The 20369-nt window shown below is 55.7% G+C and overlaps 1 protein-coding gene across 2 annotated transcripts in view; it reads right to left on the reverse strand.

The window, feature by feature from the left end:
• Positions 1-994: 994 nt before the first annotated feature.
• SHROOM2 (shroom family member 2) overlaps positions 995-20369 on the reverse strand; it is a 133390-nt gene continuing 114015 nt past the window's right edge. The window contains exons 6-10 of one of the 2 annotated variants that reach the window (XM_082717127.1): positions 19644-20279; positions 13655-14179; positions 12309-12483; positions 5776-6045; positions 995-2899 (exon numbers count right to left, since the gene is read on the reverse strand). In XM_082717127.1, coding sequence (XP_082573253.1) covers positions 2633-2899; positions 5776-6045; positions 12309-12483; positions 13655-14179; positions 19644-20279 — 1873 coding nt within the window. In that variant the 3' untranslated portion in view covers positions 995-2632. Of the gene's footprint in view, positions 2900-5775; positions 6049-12308; positions 12484-13654; positions 14180-19643; positions 20280-20369 lie in introns of both variants that reach the window. The other variant, XM_082717126.1, reaches the window with a different exon arrangement.

Here is a 20369-nt window from a genome sequence, read left to right on the forward strand (position 1 = left end):
GATGAGCCTGGGCTAGACTGGCACATGGCAACATATCCCCAGCCCGGAGAATCTGACCTAAGGGGAGGACGGTCTGGTTACTTACAAAAGACGTCACACAGGTAAATCGGAGACATGCTCCATTCACTCCAAGACACCATTTATTTTGTTAAAGTCAAGCAGGATGATGTGTTCAGAGGTGGTGAGTGTCGAGCATGAAGTACGTACACATTCTCCACAGTGGAAGCAGGATAAAAGCCACGGGCAGCGGCCCTGACTGAAATCCCGAAGTACAGGGCATTGCAGAGCCGAGCTATGGCGGGGGGAGGAGTCAGCCACCACCTACGAACGCCAAGGGCAGAACGTTAGCACCAGGTTGTTCTTGTATGCAGTAACATGGTATTTACAAAGTTACGTCCACCGACTCACTGGACTCTTTGGGCCCCTGCTAACCAGACGTTTAAGAGGCCAACGGGAAGGGCACAGGACCGTAACGATGACATGTGCTTTGCTGAAAGCGCAGTGGAGCGTTCCATATTGCTACGTATCAGAGAACGTCCTCCAGAGACCTCAAAAAGGCTGGACACAGACACATAAATTCCATTATTCACATTTTACATATTTATCATCAAAATGGTTCACAATACTGTGTTTGAGGGGAAAGGATCACAGATAAAAGCTTTGTGTAAATTAAAAGCAAAATACAGTCAAATTACTGTGGTTGTCCCCGTGGGGGAGAGTGACGGAGGCCCGGGGACAGCCGGCCTCACCTTTTCTGAAGGGACCAGTTTTCACAGCAGGGACTACACCAGGAGGCCAGGAGGACACTTCATTGGCAGAATGGGCATTCTTCACGTCAGACATAGCTTAATTCGACAGGAATGACCACTTGTGAAGAGGCAATTGTCTCTCTGGCATGGTGGGGTAGCCAGGAAGAGTGTTTACTGCCCGCGTGACTGAAGCCTGCTGGTCTGGCCCCTCCGTGCGGGGGCGCACACGTCCGTGCCGTGGCTCACCCCCCGGCGCAGGAAGTACAGACATCGGTCAGTTAAGACACTCGTGTGCACGTGTGTTTCGGGAAGGGAACACTCTGCTGACAAAGGGACGCCCCCCCACCTGTCGGAAATCTTTCACGGCAATACGGGGAAGCGAGGATCCAGATGATCCCTTTATCAGACAAGGATGTGGATATGCCCCCAACATGAAGTCATCGTGAGCTTCCCCTGCCATTTACCAGGCACCGAATCAGAGGAGCGTCTGGGAAGCAGCACACTGGGTCGGCAGCGACGCGGATAAAACACCGGTGACAACCAAGCTGTCGGCGGGCGGACGTCGCCCCATGTGCCGGTTTGCCACGCATACCTGTGCCCTGTTCGGTGGAGCGCCAAGTTAAGTCTCTTGCCCACGTGCTACTGGGGCTGTGTGCTCTCTTGCTGTGGAGCTCTGAAAGTTCTCTGCACGGTCCAGGTCCAGGTCCAGATCCCTTGTCACAGACGTGACCGGCAAATCTTTTCTCCTAGTCTGTGACTTCTCCACCGGAAACGGACAGCACGACAGTGTTTTTTGAGTGAACAGACTCTCGTTAGGATCTTGTCATTTCAACTAATGAAAAGGGCACAGAACCTATAGAATCTGTGGCCAAAGGTCAGGTTTAGGGCTTGTAGAGTCCATACGGCCTCTGAAAGGCCCTCGAGAAAAGGTTCTTACACGTAAATGGAACGGAACCCTCACACGGGATGGTCGTGGATTTAAAGAGGCAAAAGGGGACAAGAAGCCAATTATAGTCAATGACCCAGTGCACACAAAGTAAGCATTCTGGGGACAAAGGAACTTTAGAAATAATCTCCCGGTCTCAGGAAACAGACTTCTAGCAAGCACATCACACTACGGGACATACTATGAACTGAGTAATTTCTCTTTGCAAGGAAACACCCCTTGAACCGGGATACCAGGACTGAAACTATCTGCTCTGTGCCTGTGTTTTACAGCATGCACGTTATTTCTCGAAGTGGCGATTTCAGAATGAGTGAACCCAACACGTCGGTGACTTGTTCCACGGTTGGTTTTTAACCACTTGGAAATGATTCACCTTTCCAAAATGTGAATGTATGACCATCACAGATCATCACAGTTTTTGCTGGGGGACAAGGAAGGAGGACAATGAATGGTCCACACCACCAGACCAACGGGAAGGACACGTGGCAGCCCATGCTTTGGATGAATCACAGGACAAGACGTGCGCCAGGGTCTCCCCTCTCATGCACCTCACGGGCTCGCTCGGCTGGCTTCCCGAGCGGCTGCTTCAGGACGGGAAGGTGAGAGGAAGGGCAGACCCACCTGTGGAAACAACCCCTTGCATGCACCACACAGCGGGAGCCCACACTCCGGACTGCACCAAGTCGCCCTCCGCCACGACCGTGACTTGCAAAGGAAAGATGGCTAACGGGGAGACATTCTGTGGCGCTCTCAAAAGGGGAACCAAAATATTAAATAGACCATCGCGAACACACACAGAGTTATTGCTTTCCTAACAGCCGTTTTGCTACCGGAGGATTTGCGCTCCAGGAGACAGAGCCAGGCTGGGGTTCCTACGCGCCTCCTCGGGCACGGGGCGCCCGGCGCCAGCTTCCGTCCTCCGCCGGGGGGGCTCCCCTCATTTGGCTCTTTCGGGCTGGAGGCTGTCGCACAGGCCCTGCAGCTGCTCCTCGCCCAGGCGTATCTTGTCCTCCAGCTCGCGCTGCTCGATGATGAGAGCCGACTTCATCTTCACGAAGTGCTCGTAGTCGGCCAGGCTCTCCTCGCTCAGGTAGCCGGCCAGGATGTCGAGCACGACGCGCTCCCGGCGGTCCAGGTTCTCCTTCAGCTCCTTGGCGTCCTCGTGCTGCTGGATGAGCACCCGCTGCTTCTCGAGCAGTGACTGCTGCGGAGAGAGAGAAACAAGCCCGCTGAGGAGCGGGGCGAGAGCAGGGCTCCGGCCGACAGCCCGACGGTGCCGGCGAGTCGGGGGCTGGGACAGCCAAGACAGCGACCGCAGATCACACAGGGGCTGGGACACACAGGCTGGGGGCTGGAGACTGGGATCCGCGGGACGGGGGCCAACGCGCTGGGAGGCCACGGCGGGCCCCAGGCCCCGCCCGCCTGTAAGCACCCCCAGGCCTGTCTCGCTTCCACTTCTTCCCACGGGCCGTGGCCTTGAATGGCTCAGAGAAACAGCCGGGCCGAGAAGAGCGGTCCAGACACCGACAACTACAGAATTCCGAGAAGCTCGAGAGCTGTGACGGACTTAGGGATGCCAGGTGGGCCGCAGGCCTCTCTGTGACAAGACTATGGGGAAGTCGGCGAAAGGAAGAGATTCTTAAGAACTCCCAGAGCAGGAGCCTGCCCGCTTCTGGCAGGAGGAGCCTCTGTGCAAACTTGCCGAAGGATGCGGTGAGGGAGTGAGGGCAGGCAGAAGAGACAGGGCGACAGGGGACACTCCCTGGGGGGCACAGACAACCCCGTTCCCAAAACATGGCCCTCACAGTCACTCTCTGCTTATGAAACACACACGAACCAACCCGACCCCCTTCGAGATTAATGAAAACTAAGAAGGGAAGCGCCGAGCACATTCCGCAGTGTCTCTGAAGGCCAACGAGGGAGGCGGGGATTCAACTCCCCGGTGTGACTATCACGTGGCCACCAGGACAGCCCCTACGGTATTCCGCCACTTTGCGTCTTGGCCACGGACCGTTCCCGACAGCTGCGCACGAGCGTCTGGGACATGGCAGCGCTTTGCAAAATGCCCAGGCACAGGGACAACACTGGGACGCAGCCCGGACCCCACTCCGTGCAGGGCCTCCCGCCCACTCCTGTGGGACACCTCCATCTCCACGTCAAACTAATGTTCGGGGAGTTTTCACGGAAGGAGGGGAGGCAAAGCAATCAGTCCCAATGCAAAGGAAACAGATGTCAACCGGTTCTAGAAGTCCGCTTGGGCTGTTAATGCCATCTGGGCTGACCGGTGACAGGAAGCTGCAGAGATTTTGGGGGAGGACCCGACGTGTTTGCATCGACCCACGTATTCAATTTCTAACTGCAAAGATGGAGGGAGACTTGTAAAACCTCCCTCCATGTCTTCTAAATGGTGACCATACCCGTGTCTGAAAACCTTGGCTTCCCCAAGCTGTGGCTGCCTGACAGACTCTCCTCCGCTGGCGGTGTTGCTGGGCACTGGAGCACTGCACCGCACCTGGCCGGGCCAATGAGACCCCGCGTTCAGAAGACCCCCGCGACGCAGTGAGGGCTGCTGACGCACGCTCCCTACAGAGCCCGGTATCCGGGAGGACCATGGCCATGGTCCTTAGTGCTATGACTCTTTCTAGCATCTGCTCAACTTTTTAAAATTTTATTTATTTATTTGATAGACGGAGGTCACAAGTAGGTAGAGAAGCAGGCAGAGAGAGAGGAGGAAGCAGGCTCCCAGCCAAGCAGAGAGCCCGATGCGGGCCTCAATCCCAGGACCCTGGGATCATGACCTGAGCCGAAGGCAGAGGCTTTAACCCACTGAGCCACCCAGGTGCCCTACTCAACTTTTCTAAAGAAGACTTTTTTTTATTCATTTGAGACAGCACAAGCAGAGGCAGAGGCAGAGGGGGAAGCAGAATCACCACTGAGCAGGGAGCCCGACTCCGGGCTCGATCCCAGGACCCCGGGATCATGACCTGAGCCGAAGGCAGAGGCTTAACCCACTGAAACCCCGAGGCACCTCTATCATCCCTGAATTCTATATGAAGTCTCTGTTGCACACACAGAGAGGGAAAGATGGATTAAAATGGGCTGAGCTGCAAAGACCACATTACCTTTTCCCTCAAATCAATACCTGAGAACATTGCAATTACATACAAATAAATCTGTTTCCTATTTATGTTATTTTCCTGTTTCTAGATAGACCTGGAGAAGATGGGCAAGACAGAAACACGGAATCTGAACACCACCCAAGGGTCTCAGTTGTTTAAATGCTCCTATAGCACGTTCAAATGGTGGTTACTAAGCACTCAGCGAGGCCCAGAGCTACAAGTCTGAAAGCCACACTCAGGAAGATTTACGTGGCCGACACCCTCTCACGGGGAGTAAGGGAGAGGGCTGCCTCTTCTGCCTCTCTTTCAGAGAAGTTAAGGCATCTTATCAATATTCAAGATGACCATCTGAGGACCTACCAAAAAATCAAACTCAATGTTTTACTGGTATTTGACCCAGGAAGGAAAGGCAGCAAAGCAGACATGACTTCCTGTGTCTTGCATGTCAGAAACACACAGAAACCCACTAACAGACATGCTCCAAGCTGCACACCTCGAGAAAGGGAGGAAAGGCAGGCAAGGCCGCTGGCTCTTTCCAGACTGCCGTGTTCACTCCCGTTAAAAGCAGCAACGACAGCGAATTCCATGACCACCGAGTGCTTGTAACTTGTCAGAGCTGCTGAGCTCCACTTCCGCGTGGTCAAGTGGAAAAGATAATGTCCAAGGGAAAGACCGTGATCAGGAAAGATCCCTGGAAGCGAATGGAAAGGCGCCACAAAGAAGCCACAGTTGCCACAGTTCTTCCCCAACAGCACGGCAGCCCTGCCGCCCAGCGACAGCGGTGCTCAAGGCCCCGTGCGCCCTGGCAGCACCTGTCCGTGGCATTTCTACGGAAGGAGATGGAGAGCCCCGGGCGCGCTGCCTAGGAACTGCGTGAGGCTTCCCGGCGGGAACTCCTGGCACCCCACACACGACCTGCCCACGGGCCCCCCAATGTCCAGCTCAGACACGCTGCACCTACCCTGTCACCAGGAGAAGTGCTGTCGTCCAAATTATTGAGGGCATTTTCCACGCGGGCCAGGCGGCCGGACAGCGACAGCAGGAGGTTCACCACTTTGTCCAGGTCCCCGATGAACATCCGGAACTTGTCAAACTCGTTGGGTTTGCAGACGTCTTTGGCAATGGCTTCCACCTCGTCCCCAAGTGCACTGTTGGCCTGGATGTCCTCCAGCAGGCTCTCCCGGGCCTCCCGCAGCACCTGCAGCTTGCGGCTGATGCTCTCGATGAGCTCCTGCTGTGGGGACAGGGGTGGCGTGCGAGCGCTCACCAGGGTGGTCCTGGCCCAGCCCCTCCAGCCACGGTGGCAGTCCGTGGTCTCACCTAAGCGGCCTGAGTGGAATTCAGCCGAACTCAGTAAGAGTTCATTTTGCATCAAACGAGAGAGGATTTATGAGGCCAGGAGACGAGTGACAGCTCCTGGTGACATTCCTGGCAGTTCACTGAGAACTGAAACGAACTACCTGCTCTCATCCTCTGGGTGTCCTCGGAGACACACGGCAGGCGGCCCCCCGGGGCTCCTCAAGGTTCCCTCGTTTCACCCTTTACCTCTGCCAGCACTCTCGGGGCCCACGTGACACTCTGTGCTTCATACTTTGGAACTTTCCAATTCATTTATTTATTTTTAAAGACTTCTTTTCTTTATGTGAGAGAAAGAGAGGGAGAGAAGCAGATTCCCCACGGAGCAGGGAGCGTGATGCAGGGCTCAATCCCAGGACCCTGGGATCATGATCTGAGCTGAAGGCAGATGCTTCACTGACAGACCCACTCAGGCGTCCCCGGAATTTTCCAATTTAAAGACTTGCATGTGCAGAAGCTACCGAGTCTCACACCCAGAACTAAGCTGCATGATTAAAAAGTATGCTCTAGGGGCACCTGGGTGGCTCAGTGGGTTAAAGCCTCTGCCTTCGGCTCAGGTCATGATCTCAGGGTCCTGGGATTGAGCCCCGCATCGGGCTCTCTGCCCAGCAGGGAGCCTGCTTCCTCCTCTCTCTCTGCCTGCCTCTCTGCCTACTTGTGATCTCACTGTCTGTGAAATAAATAAAAAATCTTAGAAAAAAAAGAATAAGATTCTTTAAAAAAAAAATATGTTCTACACGGAATGAGCAATTTAAAGTTAAAACAAATAAATGGCTGTCAGTAAAATGCAAAGTCCTTGAGAGACACCTGAGTTGAATATGACCAAAGTGCAAATTACTCATTTTTTTTCATATGGTGAAATCCACATAACGCAATTGGCTGTTTTACCCATTTTGTAACAGGTTTTTTTTTTTAAGATTTTATTTATTTATTTGATAGAGAGAGATCACAAGTAGATGGAGAGGCAGGCAGAGAGAGAGAGAGAGATGGAAGCAGGCTCCCTGCTGAGCACAGAGCCTGACGTGGGACTCGATCCCAGGACCCTAAGATCATGACCCGAGCCGAAGGCAGCGGCCTAACCCACTGAGCCACCCAGGCGCCCTGTTTTACCCATTTTGAAGCGTGCCGCTCTGTGGCCCGAAGTACGTCCATGTGCTTGGGCGGCCATCGCCACCACAACTTTCTCGTGTGGCCCAACTGAAGCTCAGACCCTTCAACACCAACCCCCCATGCTGCTCTCCCACCTCCCTTTACATGATTATTTTGTAAACGACAAACATAAAAACATCTACGTGTTTTTATCTACGCCCTCCCAAGGTGATGCACCCCATGGTCCGCCGTGAGCGGCAAACGTGATCCGCCTCCTGCCCCACCTGGGGAGAATCCCAGGGATGGCTCTTCAGGAGCCCTGACTGGGAAAAACCACTTTGTGATGATCACGGGCATCTCTCTGCCACCAGGTCCACCAAGAGCCGAACCTGGTGAGTTCTGAGAGCCACTGTGCCGCCAGCATGACGCCGGCTGACCCCGATAGAGTCTGAGAACCAACGCAGCGGTCAAGGGCATGAACCCAAGTGAAGACAGTATCATCTGAACAGTCAAGTCCACTTAGGATTTTTAGCTCACTCTGCTGTCAAAAGCGACACTATGTGTACAAAGCACACGTGTGGAAGTCACCTGAGCTGCTGCCCCTCGTCCTGGGGCCTTTTACCAACTGTGACCCCCGAAGGAGCCTGCAGAATGCGGGAGAGAAGTCTCTGCAGCCCCACGTCCACGGCTCCAAAGGAACAGGCACCCTGGCCAGGAGGGCCGACTGAAGGCCGAGTGAATTCCCTGCGCATGACGCGGCCGTCGGCAGCCCCCTGGGGTGGCCCACACTCAGCAGGTGTCAGCGACACCCGGGGTGCGCGGTGAGAAGCCACCCGACTGAACACACGACAGGCAGGCCCAAAGCGCCGGTCCCGATGACTGTGCCGGTGGGAAAAGTCCACACACATGGATAAAAATAAGCGCCCGGATGCGAAAGCCACAGCCTTTCGTCAGAGCTGTCCACGATGCTAAGGCATTTTCGTCCCTTGGGCAGTTAAAAGCATACGTGTCTACACATGGTCAATGCTCCGAGTGTGGGCATCTGAGCGGGCCCCAGGCTTGCGTCTCCGCGCACCTCGCTATCTGGGGACGTGCTTTACGTGGACCTGGAATCCCACAGCTAAGATGGCTTTTTGGCAGATATCCATGACTTGAGGGAAAAGCACAGAATAAATTATGGGGATTATGGGGAAGGAAAACTTTCCAAATTCTTGCCTGAAGCCAGTGCGAACCGGAATGAACACCTCGGGAAATGCAGAGGGCCGTGCGTGTATGAGGAGGCCCGGCTGCTGCGACCGGTGGTCCTCCACTGTCACTATTTTTCAGCAATTATCATACCGCAGACCGCATGCCGACGCACAAGAACGTGCCTTCAAACCTGCAGTACCAGCTGAGCTAACGTGAAACTGGGCATTCTGGAAGGAGCCCAAATTCCTTTGATTCCTTCATATGTCTTGCATAAGGTTTTATTAGAAACACCCTCCCCTTCCTCCTTAAAGGGCCACTAAAAGCACAGACACCGACTTTCAAAGACCTTGGACGAGGCCTGGCGCAGGCAGCAAAGGAACCACTCACTCAGCACCAGCCCGGGTGCAGTGGGCCTCACCGGCCGCACCAGCCGAGCCTCACACCAGCCCCTCGGCTCATGTTCCGCAGCCCGCGGCACTCAGGGAGCCTGGGAGAGCGACACGGCGAAGGCCAGTCCAGTCCCCGGGGCTCACAGCAGGGGCAACGCTGCCTCTTACCTCTATTCGGATGGCCCCAGACACCTAACTTGGTCCCACTCCGTGGAAAAATGAGGCCTTTTCTCTCTGGGCATTGCACCCACCTCTTGCGTTCAGCGAAAAGCCCTCAGAGAGTCTCGACGTTGACCCGTGGGTTTGTGTGGTTCTGAAGAACCCCGCGAGTCAACCAGGGCACCCTCGGAGCAGTCAGCCTCAGCCGCCCCAGGGACAAACATGTATTTATTAGCCTCGATGGAATAATGCTTCCAGCCGGACACCGGAGTTCTCCCCTGCCTGCCTGCGTGGGGCCTTCCACTCTCTCCTGCTTGTGTCCTAGTCTTCCCCTAAAACGTGGGGTCCCCTGCTCTGGCACTCGGTTCTGGGAGCACACAGTGATGCTGTGATCCTGGCAGCCAAGGTCCCTGCGGCGATGTGTGGCACACGGGGGACTCGGAGTCCTGCTGTTCTACCGTCGTGGCCCATCAGGCACGCGCGCACAGCACTCTCCTCCTCCCCTCCCGTGGGCAGAACTGCGCCGCCAAACCAGGGGACACAGTGTATGTGCGGATGCTGCAAGGAGCTGCAAAGATAAGGCAGCAGCTGGCCTTCTTGGCTCAAGACGAAAAGCAGGATTCCTGAGCCGCAACGCTGCACAGAACTGTGATTTCTAGTACCGGTCGTTCAGGGTGGAACCACCTGGCAGGTGCACACCAAACCCAACAGATTGACCCGCCTCAGAGTTCAGTCCCGGCAGGGTGGGGGGGCTGCGTGGGGCGGGGCAGGCCGTCAGGAGGCAAGTTCACAGGGATTCCTCTCTCTTTTTTAAAATTATTTTTTATTTCTTCTTTTGAGAGAGACAGCCAGTGAAAGCATGAGTAGGACAGAGGGGCAGAGGGAGAAGCAGGCTCTCTGCTAGGAGGGAGCCTGATGCGGGGCTCGATCTCAGGACCCTGGGATCATGACCTGAGCCAAAGGCAGATGCTCAACTGACTGAGTCACCCAGGAGCCCCACAGGGATGTACCTCAATCCCGAAGCAGCCACCTGTGGGAAGGGGGTGCCCTAGTGCCTCGCACCTCCCAAGAGCAAAACGAGAAAGCGCCACAGCGACGAGGGGAGTAGGACACAACGTGCCGTGCAGCACCCCAGGGCATGTCGTGGACCACACTGTCCTCCACCTCCAGCACCAGGACTGAATCAGAATTGGGCAGAGTGTATATTTTTCTCTAGTTTTAGGAGCAGGAAAAACATTTTTGATTCTTTATTTAAAAACAACAACAGAAAATGCAACCCTAAGCCTGATACAGGGCCTCTAAAAGGCACAGGACCAAAATGCTTATTTTTCATTTCCCTCAACTTGATGAACCAAAAAGCGACCGTTTCTCAAACTGAAAGTAATTCTCTTTTGTGCGCGGACCGTGATATTTTTTCTATTATATCTGAAATTATATATCTATTATATCAATATAGATATATCGATATATCTATTATATCGACCAGTGGTATTTTTAAACCACTAATGATACAAGCAGACTTCCAGCAAAACCTTTTGCAAAGACTTTTGTTAAAAAAAAAAAAGGGGGGTGGGAATTTTTTTAATGAAAGCTCTTTTCTAAAACAGGAAGCATAGAGAAAACATTCACAGAATGCTGGTCCCCTCCTTTTCTTTTCCTACAATGACTGACACAGGCCCCAGCCCCTGGAATAAACAGCATATGGTCTCCTCCGAGGCAGACCTTTGGCACCCCCCCCCCCTTAATGCGGAGGCCTTCCTAACAAAAACCCAGGTCGTCCCCTGGATGGCACCGGTCTGGCATGCCAACACATCACCAAGATTGAAGGCTAATACAGTGGTGCTGACACTGACCCTGACGGCAGTAATTCTGTCCCTAGCATGACCTCATGGGCACTCACTCGTCCCCAACCTCACGTCCACGTCATCTCCAATCCTCCATTCCCCGTCCACACAGTGCCCGCCGCCGGCCCCTGCTGCTTCTCCAACATGTCGTGAGGCTCCTGCTTAGGACTCAGCACTGGCAGGGCCCTCGCCCCCCCCCCCCCCCCGGGCACACAGACGTCCACACGGCTTTCCCTCACACACCACCGGGTCACTGTCCAGTCCTCACCTCCTCGGGCCCCCTGTGGAACCGCATTCCTTTGTTGGCTCCGTCCCTCCAGCCTGCTGAACTCTCTCACTGTCCAATGTACTACGTGACGACCCGCCAGAGTCCTTCCCTAACAGGCCCAACAGCGAAGACCTCTGACCCTACAGGCCGCGCGGTCGGGGCAACCACTCACGTCTGCGGCTCCGGGTGGTGTGGAGGCCAGCGGAGCGCAGAGCCCGACAGATCCGTGTGGCCATGTTTCTGTGAAACGGGTCTTATCGAAGCAGGAGGTGGGCCGTGTGTGGTCCGCAGCCGAGAGTGTGCTGAGCCCGGACCGCACTCAGGTTTTTGTGCTGATCGTAAGCTCCCCCTCTGGCAAGGCGGGACTCCGTTCTGTTTCGTCTATGGTTGTATCCCCAAGTGCCGGAGGGGTTCTCTGAGTTAACAAGCAGTGCTTTTTGGCTTGACAAAGCACTTGACACCTACTGCTGGGATTATGATCTGCTGGTGAAGGCTCTAGAATTTGATATTCCAACAGTACGTGTGACTTACTGCAGCTCACAGAGTGAGGTCCCTAGATACTATTTTTACTTATTATTTTTAAAAGATTTTATTTATTTGAGAAAGAGACAGAATGCACAAGGAGGGAGAGCAGCAGAGGGAGAGGCAGACCTCCCACTGACTATCGTGCCTGATGCGGGACTCGATCTCAGAACCCTGGGATCATGACCTGAGCCACATGCAGATGCTGAACTGAATGAGCTCCCCAGGAGCTCCAAGTCCTTAGATTTCAAATGGGAGAGAAGAGACGCATCCACTGAACTTTCACTGAGAGTGGTACCCACTTAATATGACTTTGCATCTTACTATGTAAGATGGTGAAGGGGGCTCCTGAGCGGCTCAGCGAGTTACACATCTGCCTTTGGCTCAGGTCATGATCCCAGAGTCCCAGGACCAAATCCTGCATCCAGCTCCCTGCGTACTGGGGAGTCTGCTTCCCCCACTACCCCTCTTCTCTCTCCTGCTCTAAATAAATAAATAAAATCTTTTAAAAAAATGGTAAAGAAACTGTGAGGAATTTTAGACAAGACTAACTTAGCCAGGAAGGGCTTCATACTATTGCCCCAGATGTCACCATCCCGCACAGAAACGGACCACACACAGCCGTGCACACGTGGCGCAGGGCCCATGCCACGCGGTCACTGACGATGGGCTCTCCTACCTTCTTCACGGCCAGATCGTGGTCCACGTCACTCCCTGAGTCGTCTTCCGGCTCCTGCTGCTGCTCCTGTAGGTCCTTCATCTTAATCAGCAGCTCTGCCTTGGGGGCCGACGTGCTGTAGTAGGTGGAGTTGGTGGCTAGGGACATGGCCGCGGGCACACCCGGCTCCTCTCTCCTGGGGAACAAGGTCAGAACTTCAGTTGGCTGTGACTCCACGCCAGACGCCCCCCGCCAGCCCACGGTCTGCTCTGTGACAAGCAAACGGTGCTGCCAACACAAGGACCACGGCCAGCGGCACGAGACCGCTGAAGGGGGCCGGCAGTAGGCAACAACATTAGAACTAAACAGTATGTCGCCAGAGGGCTGCTCCAAGCCTATACAATGCTGTTTTTTTAAAAAGGGGAAAATTCCAATAAGCAGGGATGTCTAAAAATCTCCACGCAGGAGAGAAGGGAGCAGCGGGAGAGTTCTGGCCGGGGGCCTGAGCTCTACAGGGAGCACGTGCGTGCAGCTAACTGTAAGCAGGGCCCCGAGGTCCCCAGTGCAACCTGCGCCTCTCTGTGTGCCGCCATGTCCCAGCCCCCGGCTCGGGCCCTCCTAATCTGCTCTGTCCTCTGTCCTGCGTTTCCCTGGAGCGCCCAGCTACTGTCCGTGCAGGGTGCTGCCGGAGACAGCGGACACCAGCAGGACAGGTGCGACGGCACACGCCCATGCAGACGGCCAGCAAATGAGGCCAGCTGCAAAGGACAGTGTCCCAATGCCAAGGCAACGCACCCGCTCGTCGCGCTCCGTAACCAGGAGCACCAAGCCTCCTCTGTCACCGTGGCCATCCGGAGCCTTCAGGACGGACATGTGGAGCCTTCTCTGCTACGGGGGAGCCCTGGGCAGGGCAGGGTGGGGACAGCCTCCCTGGTCTCCACCCACAGGGTGCCGGCAGGACCTCCCAGGTGTGACAAGTAAACACGTTGTGGACATGGCTAACTGTCCCCTGGAGGAAGACAGCGTCCCAGCTCAGAGGCGCTGTCCTCACAGAGAGGAGCCTGTGGACGTCACCCCGAAGCCTGCAGGCCTGAAGCCAGGAATGCACGGGAGCTGTGGTAGTGTCACAGCTTCGCCGGCCCCCAGCTGCCATCCTCAGGGACGGGCCTCTGGGGCTCTTCGGGAAGGGTCACCCAACAGCCAACGTGGGCTGCAGCATGGGGCAGTGCTTCTGAAAATGGGTCCCTGGAAGGCTACCACGAGAACAGATGCACGGGACAGCCCCGGCCCCCTGCAGCCTGGAGCTGCGGAGACGGCGGAAGCTGGGAGGTAAGAGGCCTGCTGCAGCCCTCCGCTTCCGCACTCACTTCTCGTCGGCGCCTCTCGGAGACGGGACTTTGGGCAGCAGCTTGCGGCGCTGCTGGGCTTCCTCCAGCAGGTGCTCGTCTTTGGGGAAGATGCCCTCCATGAGGTCCATGGTGGTCCTCATCTTCACACCGGGGTCCAGGATCTCGGCCAGGGACCGGTCCTTCCCCACGATCTCCCGGGCCAGCTCCTCCGACTTCAGGTCCTCGGCCGTCCTCTCTTTGGCTCTCACGTAGCTGAGGCCGGAGGGGGAGGCCCCGCTGTCCTTGGCGCCAGGCGTGGGGGCGCTGGGGCGCGGGGGCTCGGGCTCAGCGTCCTCCCGGCTGTAGAGGCAGAAGCGCGAGTAGGACTGCTCGGACGTGCAGAGCGTCTTGATCTGGTCCTTCTCCAGCCCGCTGGGCAGCACGGGCAGTTCGGCGGCGCGGGCCAGGCCCTGGCGGCTCTCCTTCTCGGGCCGGCTCTCCGAGTGCACGATCTTGACGGGCACCCTCTTCACCGTGCCGCTGCCGTCCGCCACCCGCTCGATCCTGGAAAAGAGAAGAGCCGCGAGCTGACGACACTGGGTGAGCCCCCGCACAGACGGCTACGCAGGGCCGACACCGGTGGGCCCCTCGCCTGCCCGGACGGCTGGGGGACGTGCGGCCACTGCGGGGACGGGAGCCTCTGGGATCCCCCGACCCAGGACTGGGAGTGGAGGCTGCGGAGGTCCCGTTTCCTGACCCCAAGTGTCTGGGCACCTTCCACTTTCCAATCACGCACACACCTCCCGACACTGAAGTCAGGGCGGACTCACTGAGGCAGGTGGCGGACCTCTCTTCGCGGCTGGTCATCGCCATCCACTAGCCCCGTGCAGACTTCCTGACGGGGAGGCTACGTGTGGAGCGGACACTGAGCGCCCACCGCCGCCGGCCCTAGCGTGAGCCTCCCCCCGGGCCGTGCGCTTGCGCTGCCGCCCACCACCGGCCTCCCACTGCTCAGCGCTGCAAGCCACCCCTCATGCGGCTTCTCAAACAGACACACGAGCTTCTGGCAAACACAGGGCACATGGCATTATTTTAAGTGACTTAACTGAGGACACACTTTTCCTTCAGAAAAAAAAAAGGGCATGAGGTGGTGCCTGGGGGACTCAGTTGAGCATCTGACCCTTGGTCTCCACGTAGGTCTTGATCTCAGGGTTGTGAGTTCAAGTCCCACACTGGGCTCCCTATTGGATGTACAGCTTACTTTAAAAAAAGAAGGGGGGGGGCAAAAAAAATTAAAAATTAAAAAAAAAAAAAAGGCGGGGGCACCTGGGTGGCTCAGTTGGTCAAGCGTCTCTTGATTCGGCTCAGGGCAGGACATCAGGGTTGCGAGACCGAGCCCTGCACTGAGTTCTGCACTGGGTGTGGAGCCTGCTTAACATTTTCTCTCTCCCTTTCTTCTCCTCTGCCTGTACATTCTCTCTTAAAAAAAAAAAAATGGGGCTCCTGGGTGGCTCAGTGGGTTAAAGCCTCTGCCTTCAGCTCAGGTCATGATCTCAAGGTCCTGGGATTGAGCCCCACATCAGGCTCTCTGTCAGTGGGGAGAGTGTTTCCTCTACTTTCTCTCTCTCCCTGCCTCTCTGCTTCCTTGTGATCTCTGTCTGTCAAATAAATAAATAAAAATCTTAAAAAAAAAAAGGAAAAAAGAAAAAGATTAATAAAGAAGGTTTTGCAGCAAAAGGAGCTATGGGGGCCCCCACGCCGAAGGGAGAGAACACAGAATGGGTCAGTGCGACGGGCCTTCATGCCGGGCTCCCCGAATGCCACATGGTGCCCTCAGCTACACCTCACTGGACCACACCCAGGGACCCTGTGGACCAGGGCCACAGGGACAAACCTGTTTCAACTGTTTTTAAAGGACATATTGGAGAAAGAGAGCCATCTGCTGGTGCCCACAATGGAAGGAAAACCCAAGTCAAAATCACAAAACCTAAGTTCCACAGTTGTTTCTAACTTAGCGGGCCAAGATCACATCTACAATATGACCCTGATGGACTGAATTTTGTGTAGCACAAGGATCATTCCAGTGCTCTAAAGTCAGTCCTTTTTTTCACCTTCTGACTGGTGGCTGGGAACATAGTATTTTTTTCCCTGTTTACTACAGTGTATGGGCTAAAATAATTTTGTATTCTCTTTTCTCCTCTAAGTAGAAATTCTTAGATGTTTTACCTAGGTATTCATGTACAGTCGCCCCCAATGCCCTCTCTGCGAATAAATTTTAAAAGACACTGGCTCGGGCGCCTGAGTGGCTCAGTGGGTTAAAGCCTCTGCCTTCGGCTCAGGTCATGATCCCAGGGTCCTGGGATCGAGCCCCGCATCGGGCTGTCTGCTCCACGGAGAGCCTGCTTCCTCCTCTCTCTCTCTCTGCCTGCCTCTCTGCCTACTTGTGATCTCGGTCTGTCTAATAAATAAATAAAAATATTAAAAAAAAAAAAAAGACACTGGCTCTGTGGAAAATACTGTTTAAATGTGCTGAACTGCAGAAGGAAGCTTCTGGCATCTTATCCAGGCAAAGACAGAGAGACAAGAACCCCACTTCCCCTCTTCATTCCTTTAATTCCATACTTAGAAACCTAGACCCACCTATTCCTGAAAAAAATTTTTTTTTTAAAAGTCAGCGCTACACCCCAGGTGGGGCTTGAACTCATGACCCGGAGAGATCAAGAGTCCCATGCTCTCCCGACTTAACCAGCCAGGCGCTGCCTTCCTACTGACTGCTAAGTTGGCCTCTATTAATATCTTCCCCGACTTGTAGAGAAACTGGATTTCCAGGGCAGGAAGACAGTAAAAAAGAACACAATGAGAACATGTCCTTCGCACATTGACCTATTACTTCCCAGCAAAGCATCTCTTCCTGGTGTTTTCTAGCCATACGTGGTCTCTCCTCATGAAAACTGTCCAGACCTCCACATGTAACAAGCCTGATGAACTCTTACTCCAAAGTCAGGATAACACACAGCAGATGAGACCTTAATGCAAACAGATCTCATCAATTCCCAATCAAAAGGCAAGAGCAGAGAGACAGAGAAGGTGGGGTATGTTGAGCCACTCTCCAGCTCTATGTCCCGGGGCCCCTTTCAAAGCGCCGGCTGCCCACGGGAGCCCGGCCCCACAGCAAGCGCCCCACGCAGCTCTGCTCACGTCCGCTGCCCATGGGAGCCCGTCAGCTGCACGCCGCTCTGGCTGGGATGAGCTACAGGACCTACTCGGGAGACCCTCACCCAGAGGCTCAGGGTGCACTAATGCTGTGCACGTGGTCACGAAGGAGGCCTCCCGGCACTCCACGGTTGTACGTGCCCAAATCGAAACAACTCCAGAAACTCCCCTGAGAACGCTTCTAGGAGGGACCATGTGTCTGTTACTGGCCACGACCCAAGAGGCTGCTGGCCGGCATCTCCACTTTGTAGTTAAAAACAAAAAACCTACCAAGAACTTTTAAAGAGTTGAAAGTAAGCTACCTAGCTTGAGGACAGGAGTTGATGCGTTTTCGGGGGGAGCACGAGCGCCTGTTCTGAAACCCCCGGGGCAGTGACGCTGCACAATGCCCTCGGCTGCAGCCCCGCACCGGCCACGGCCACCTGCTGAGCAGGCGCATGGGTGCGAGCGCCCCGGCGGGCAGCCGGCACACGCACACGCGGGACCGGGGAATACTGGAAGAAGGGAGACACCGGACACGGAGGGAGCGGAGGGGAGCGGCTCAAGCTCTGGAACCCCGAGTCTGCAGAGGGCCGGATAAGGACAGCAGCCCTGGGCCGAGCTCCGGCAACAGGCAGCGTGGCCAGCCCCGCTGCGGCACACTTTCCTTGCGGACCCGCCGCCAGTAGCGGACTGTGGACGCCGACCCTGGGCTCTGGCTTCTCCTTTGTCTCCTTGGTCCCTGGGACTGCACATGTTCATACCAGGACTGACCCACAACACACACTGTGGGGAACATAATTCAGGATCCTTCAAGCGACTCCCTCGATAGCAACTTCCAGAGACCGCATGGGCACCCCTGCCTCATTGCACTTCCCGAGACAGAGAGGACCTATTTGGGTGTATGGGTCCTGACAGCGACCAGAGTTCAGCTCTCTATGAGCACTGGTACAACAAGAGACGTGGGCCCAAGACAACCTTTTCTGGCCCCAATGAGACAGTAGATGGAAAACTCAGTAATGTGGGTCCCCAAAGACCCCTTTTCCCCTTGACCAGGATCTTCAATAATACCGTCACTGCTTATTGAAATTCTTCTTAAGCTCACAGGGAAAATGCAAGGAGCAAAATCAACACCTGCTTCAGGGAAGAAAAAAATGAAAGCTACTGCCTCCTTCCAGAGCGAACACAGGTCAGGAGCACTGTGGAGCTGTGGCTGTGTCTGTGGGAGGAGCCTGTGCTGCTCCCACTAGCCCTGCAGGGAGGGGGGCCGATGGGGGCCGAGGCCGGCTGGCTTGCAGCAGCAGCAGCAGCAGCAGCACACACTGGCCCCACCGCAGAGCACCGCACTGCCTTTCCTTCCTTTCACAACACACAGTGTCACCTGCCGCTGCAAGGCTACTTCCGTGATATCCACCTTGTAAAGGACACACAGCACAGCGATGGCCCCAAAATGCAGCTGTGGGAACACTGCCACACTCGGAGACACAGGATGATACCGGGAATGTGCTCTCTGCAGAGAGGTTTTGAAGTTACAGAAAAAAGGGAAGAAAGAAAAAGAAAGAAAGACAGAGTGAGCTTGAGACTTCAGAGCAGGAAGATCCCCCAGACCTTTCTGGGAACGGTGGAAACGGATGCATTCTGTGCCACCAGCCGTACAGGGCTCCAAGTGACATGTGGAATTTATTTTATTTCTCACTAACGGACGTGCGCACCACCACAGGTGACTGCTGGCGACAGTGCGAGACGGTTGGGGACACCGTGAGCACTCCTGGCTGTGGGGCGGACCTGGGGATGTGGAGAAGCACCCCTCACATCTGCTCATGAGATGCCAGGAGCAACCCTCCCTCTTCAGCAGGGACACCCAAAACATCTCCCGACACAGCTCGATGTGCCCTGGGGACAAACTGGCCCTCCCCCAGATTGAGGGCCACTGCTCTAGAGAAGAGGAAAATTCTCCACTTCGGCCAGTTCTCGGCTTTTCACAGGCCCTCAGAGAGAAAGGAAACAGCCCATGCTCTGGACTTGTCCACATGTCCCCGGCCTGACATCCGCTGACGTCTCAGTGAGCACGGTGGACAACTCCACGCCTGAAATTCTCACCGCAGCTCCGTGCACCGTGACAAACACTTCCTCTGCTGTCACGACAGGTGTACAGCAGGTGGGCTCTTCACGTAAGATACAGGAAAAATCAATGTGGAGGGGCGCCTCCGGGGTACAGTCAGTTAAGTGGCCGACTCTGAGGCTGTGGCTCAGGTCAGTATGTCAGGGTCCTGGGATCAAGCCCCACATCGGGCTCCATAATCAGCACAGACTCTGCTCTGGCCTCTCTCTCCCTGCCTCTCTCTTTGCCCCTCCCTACCCTGTGCCTGCTCTCTCCAAATAAAGAAAATCTTAAAAGAAAAAGGAAAAACAGCGTGGAAACACTGGACATTATGAAATACACCAATTTCTCCTGAAGGTCTCCTGCTTAGTTTAAACCGGATTCTGATTACAAACAGGTGCTTAGGGAAAACAAAGGCCTGATGCGCAGCTGCCCGTGCGAAAGGCACACATCCACACCCACCTTGGGTGAAAGGGGCAGGGGACGGTCCCCCACCTCCGCCACATACCCCTCGCTCCTGCGGAACAGGACAGTCCCCCCACCAAGTTCAAGATTCAACTGACCACTGCAGCTGTGCATTCTCCCCATGGTGTCAGTCCCCAGGAGCAACTGAAAATCCCACATGCGGAGCCAAAGCAGGGCCCCCGGCATCAGCACCCAGGGGAGATGCGCCGGCAGCCTCCAGCGGGAGCCCAGGAAAGGGAAGAGCACAGGCCCACCGTCCCAGAACAGTACCTTGCGCAATTCTCGTCCTGGATCAGCAGGGGCGGTTTGTCGGTCAGCTTCTGGGGCGCGAACTGAGGAGAAGGGGAGCGAGAAGTCTCCATGGCGGACGTCGGCAGGGGCCGGAACCTGGAAGGGAGCGGGGCCTCACGCTTCGGACAGGCTGCGTGCTCGTCTACATGCCGCCCGCCGTGCTCGCTGGCCGCCCTCACACCGTCTTCCGGCTGCACACTGCTCAGCTTCTCCACCAAGGGACACGGGCTGTGGGACAGGGACAGACGGTCCACACACGCCTCCAGGGCCTCCGGGGATGGCGGGGCAAGGGGCCGGCTGGGGGCACCTAGGTGAGCGGCCCCAGGCAGGCCACCGGCCAGGCCCTTGAGTTGCCTGGGTTCACGTTTGGGTGGTGGCGGCCTCTGTGGGGCTGGCTTCTTGGGGAGCGCTGCGGTGTTCACGGGCCTTGGGTCCTGCCCCCAAGTGTGCAGGGCGGAAGGGGTGTCCGGCACGTGTGGTCCTGGGCCGAGTGTTTCTTCTGGGTATCTGTAATCTCGAGGTAGGGTCCCCGCTCGGCAGCGGGCCTCCTGGGACGGCTCCGGAGGGTCCTGCTGTGCTGCCGAACCAACCTCTGGACACTGGGCATCTGCTTGTCTAGAGGGAGAAAGTATAAAAGTGAGCAAATGATTATAAGTAACATCTTCTCTCCAAATGAGACTAAAACCCAGATCTGCATAATCTTAA

This window comes from Mustela nivalis, assembly GCF_964662115.1.
Source record: "Mustela nivalis genome assembly, chromosome: X".
Classification (NCBI taxonomy): domain Eukaryota; kingdom Metazoa; phylum Chordata; class Mammalia; order Carnivora; family Mustelidae; genus Mustela; species Mustela nivalis.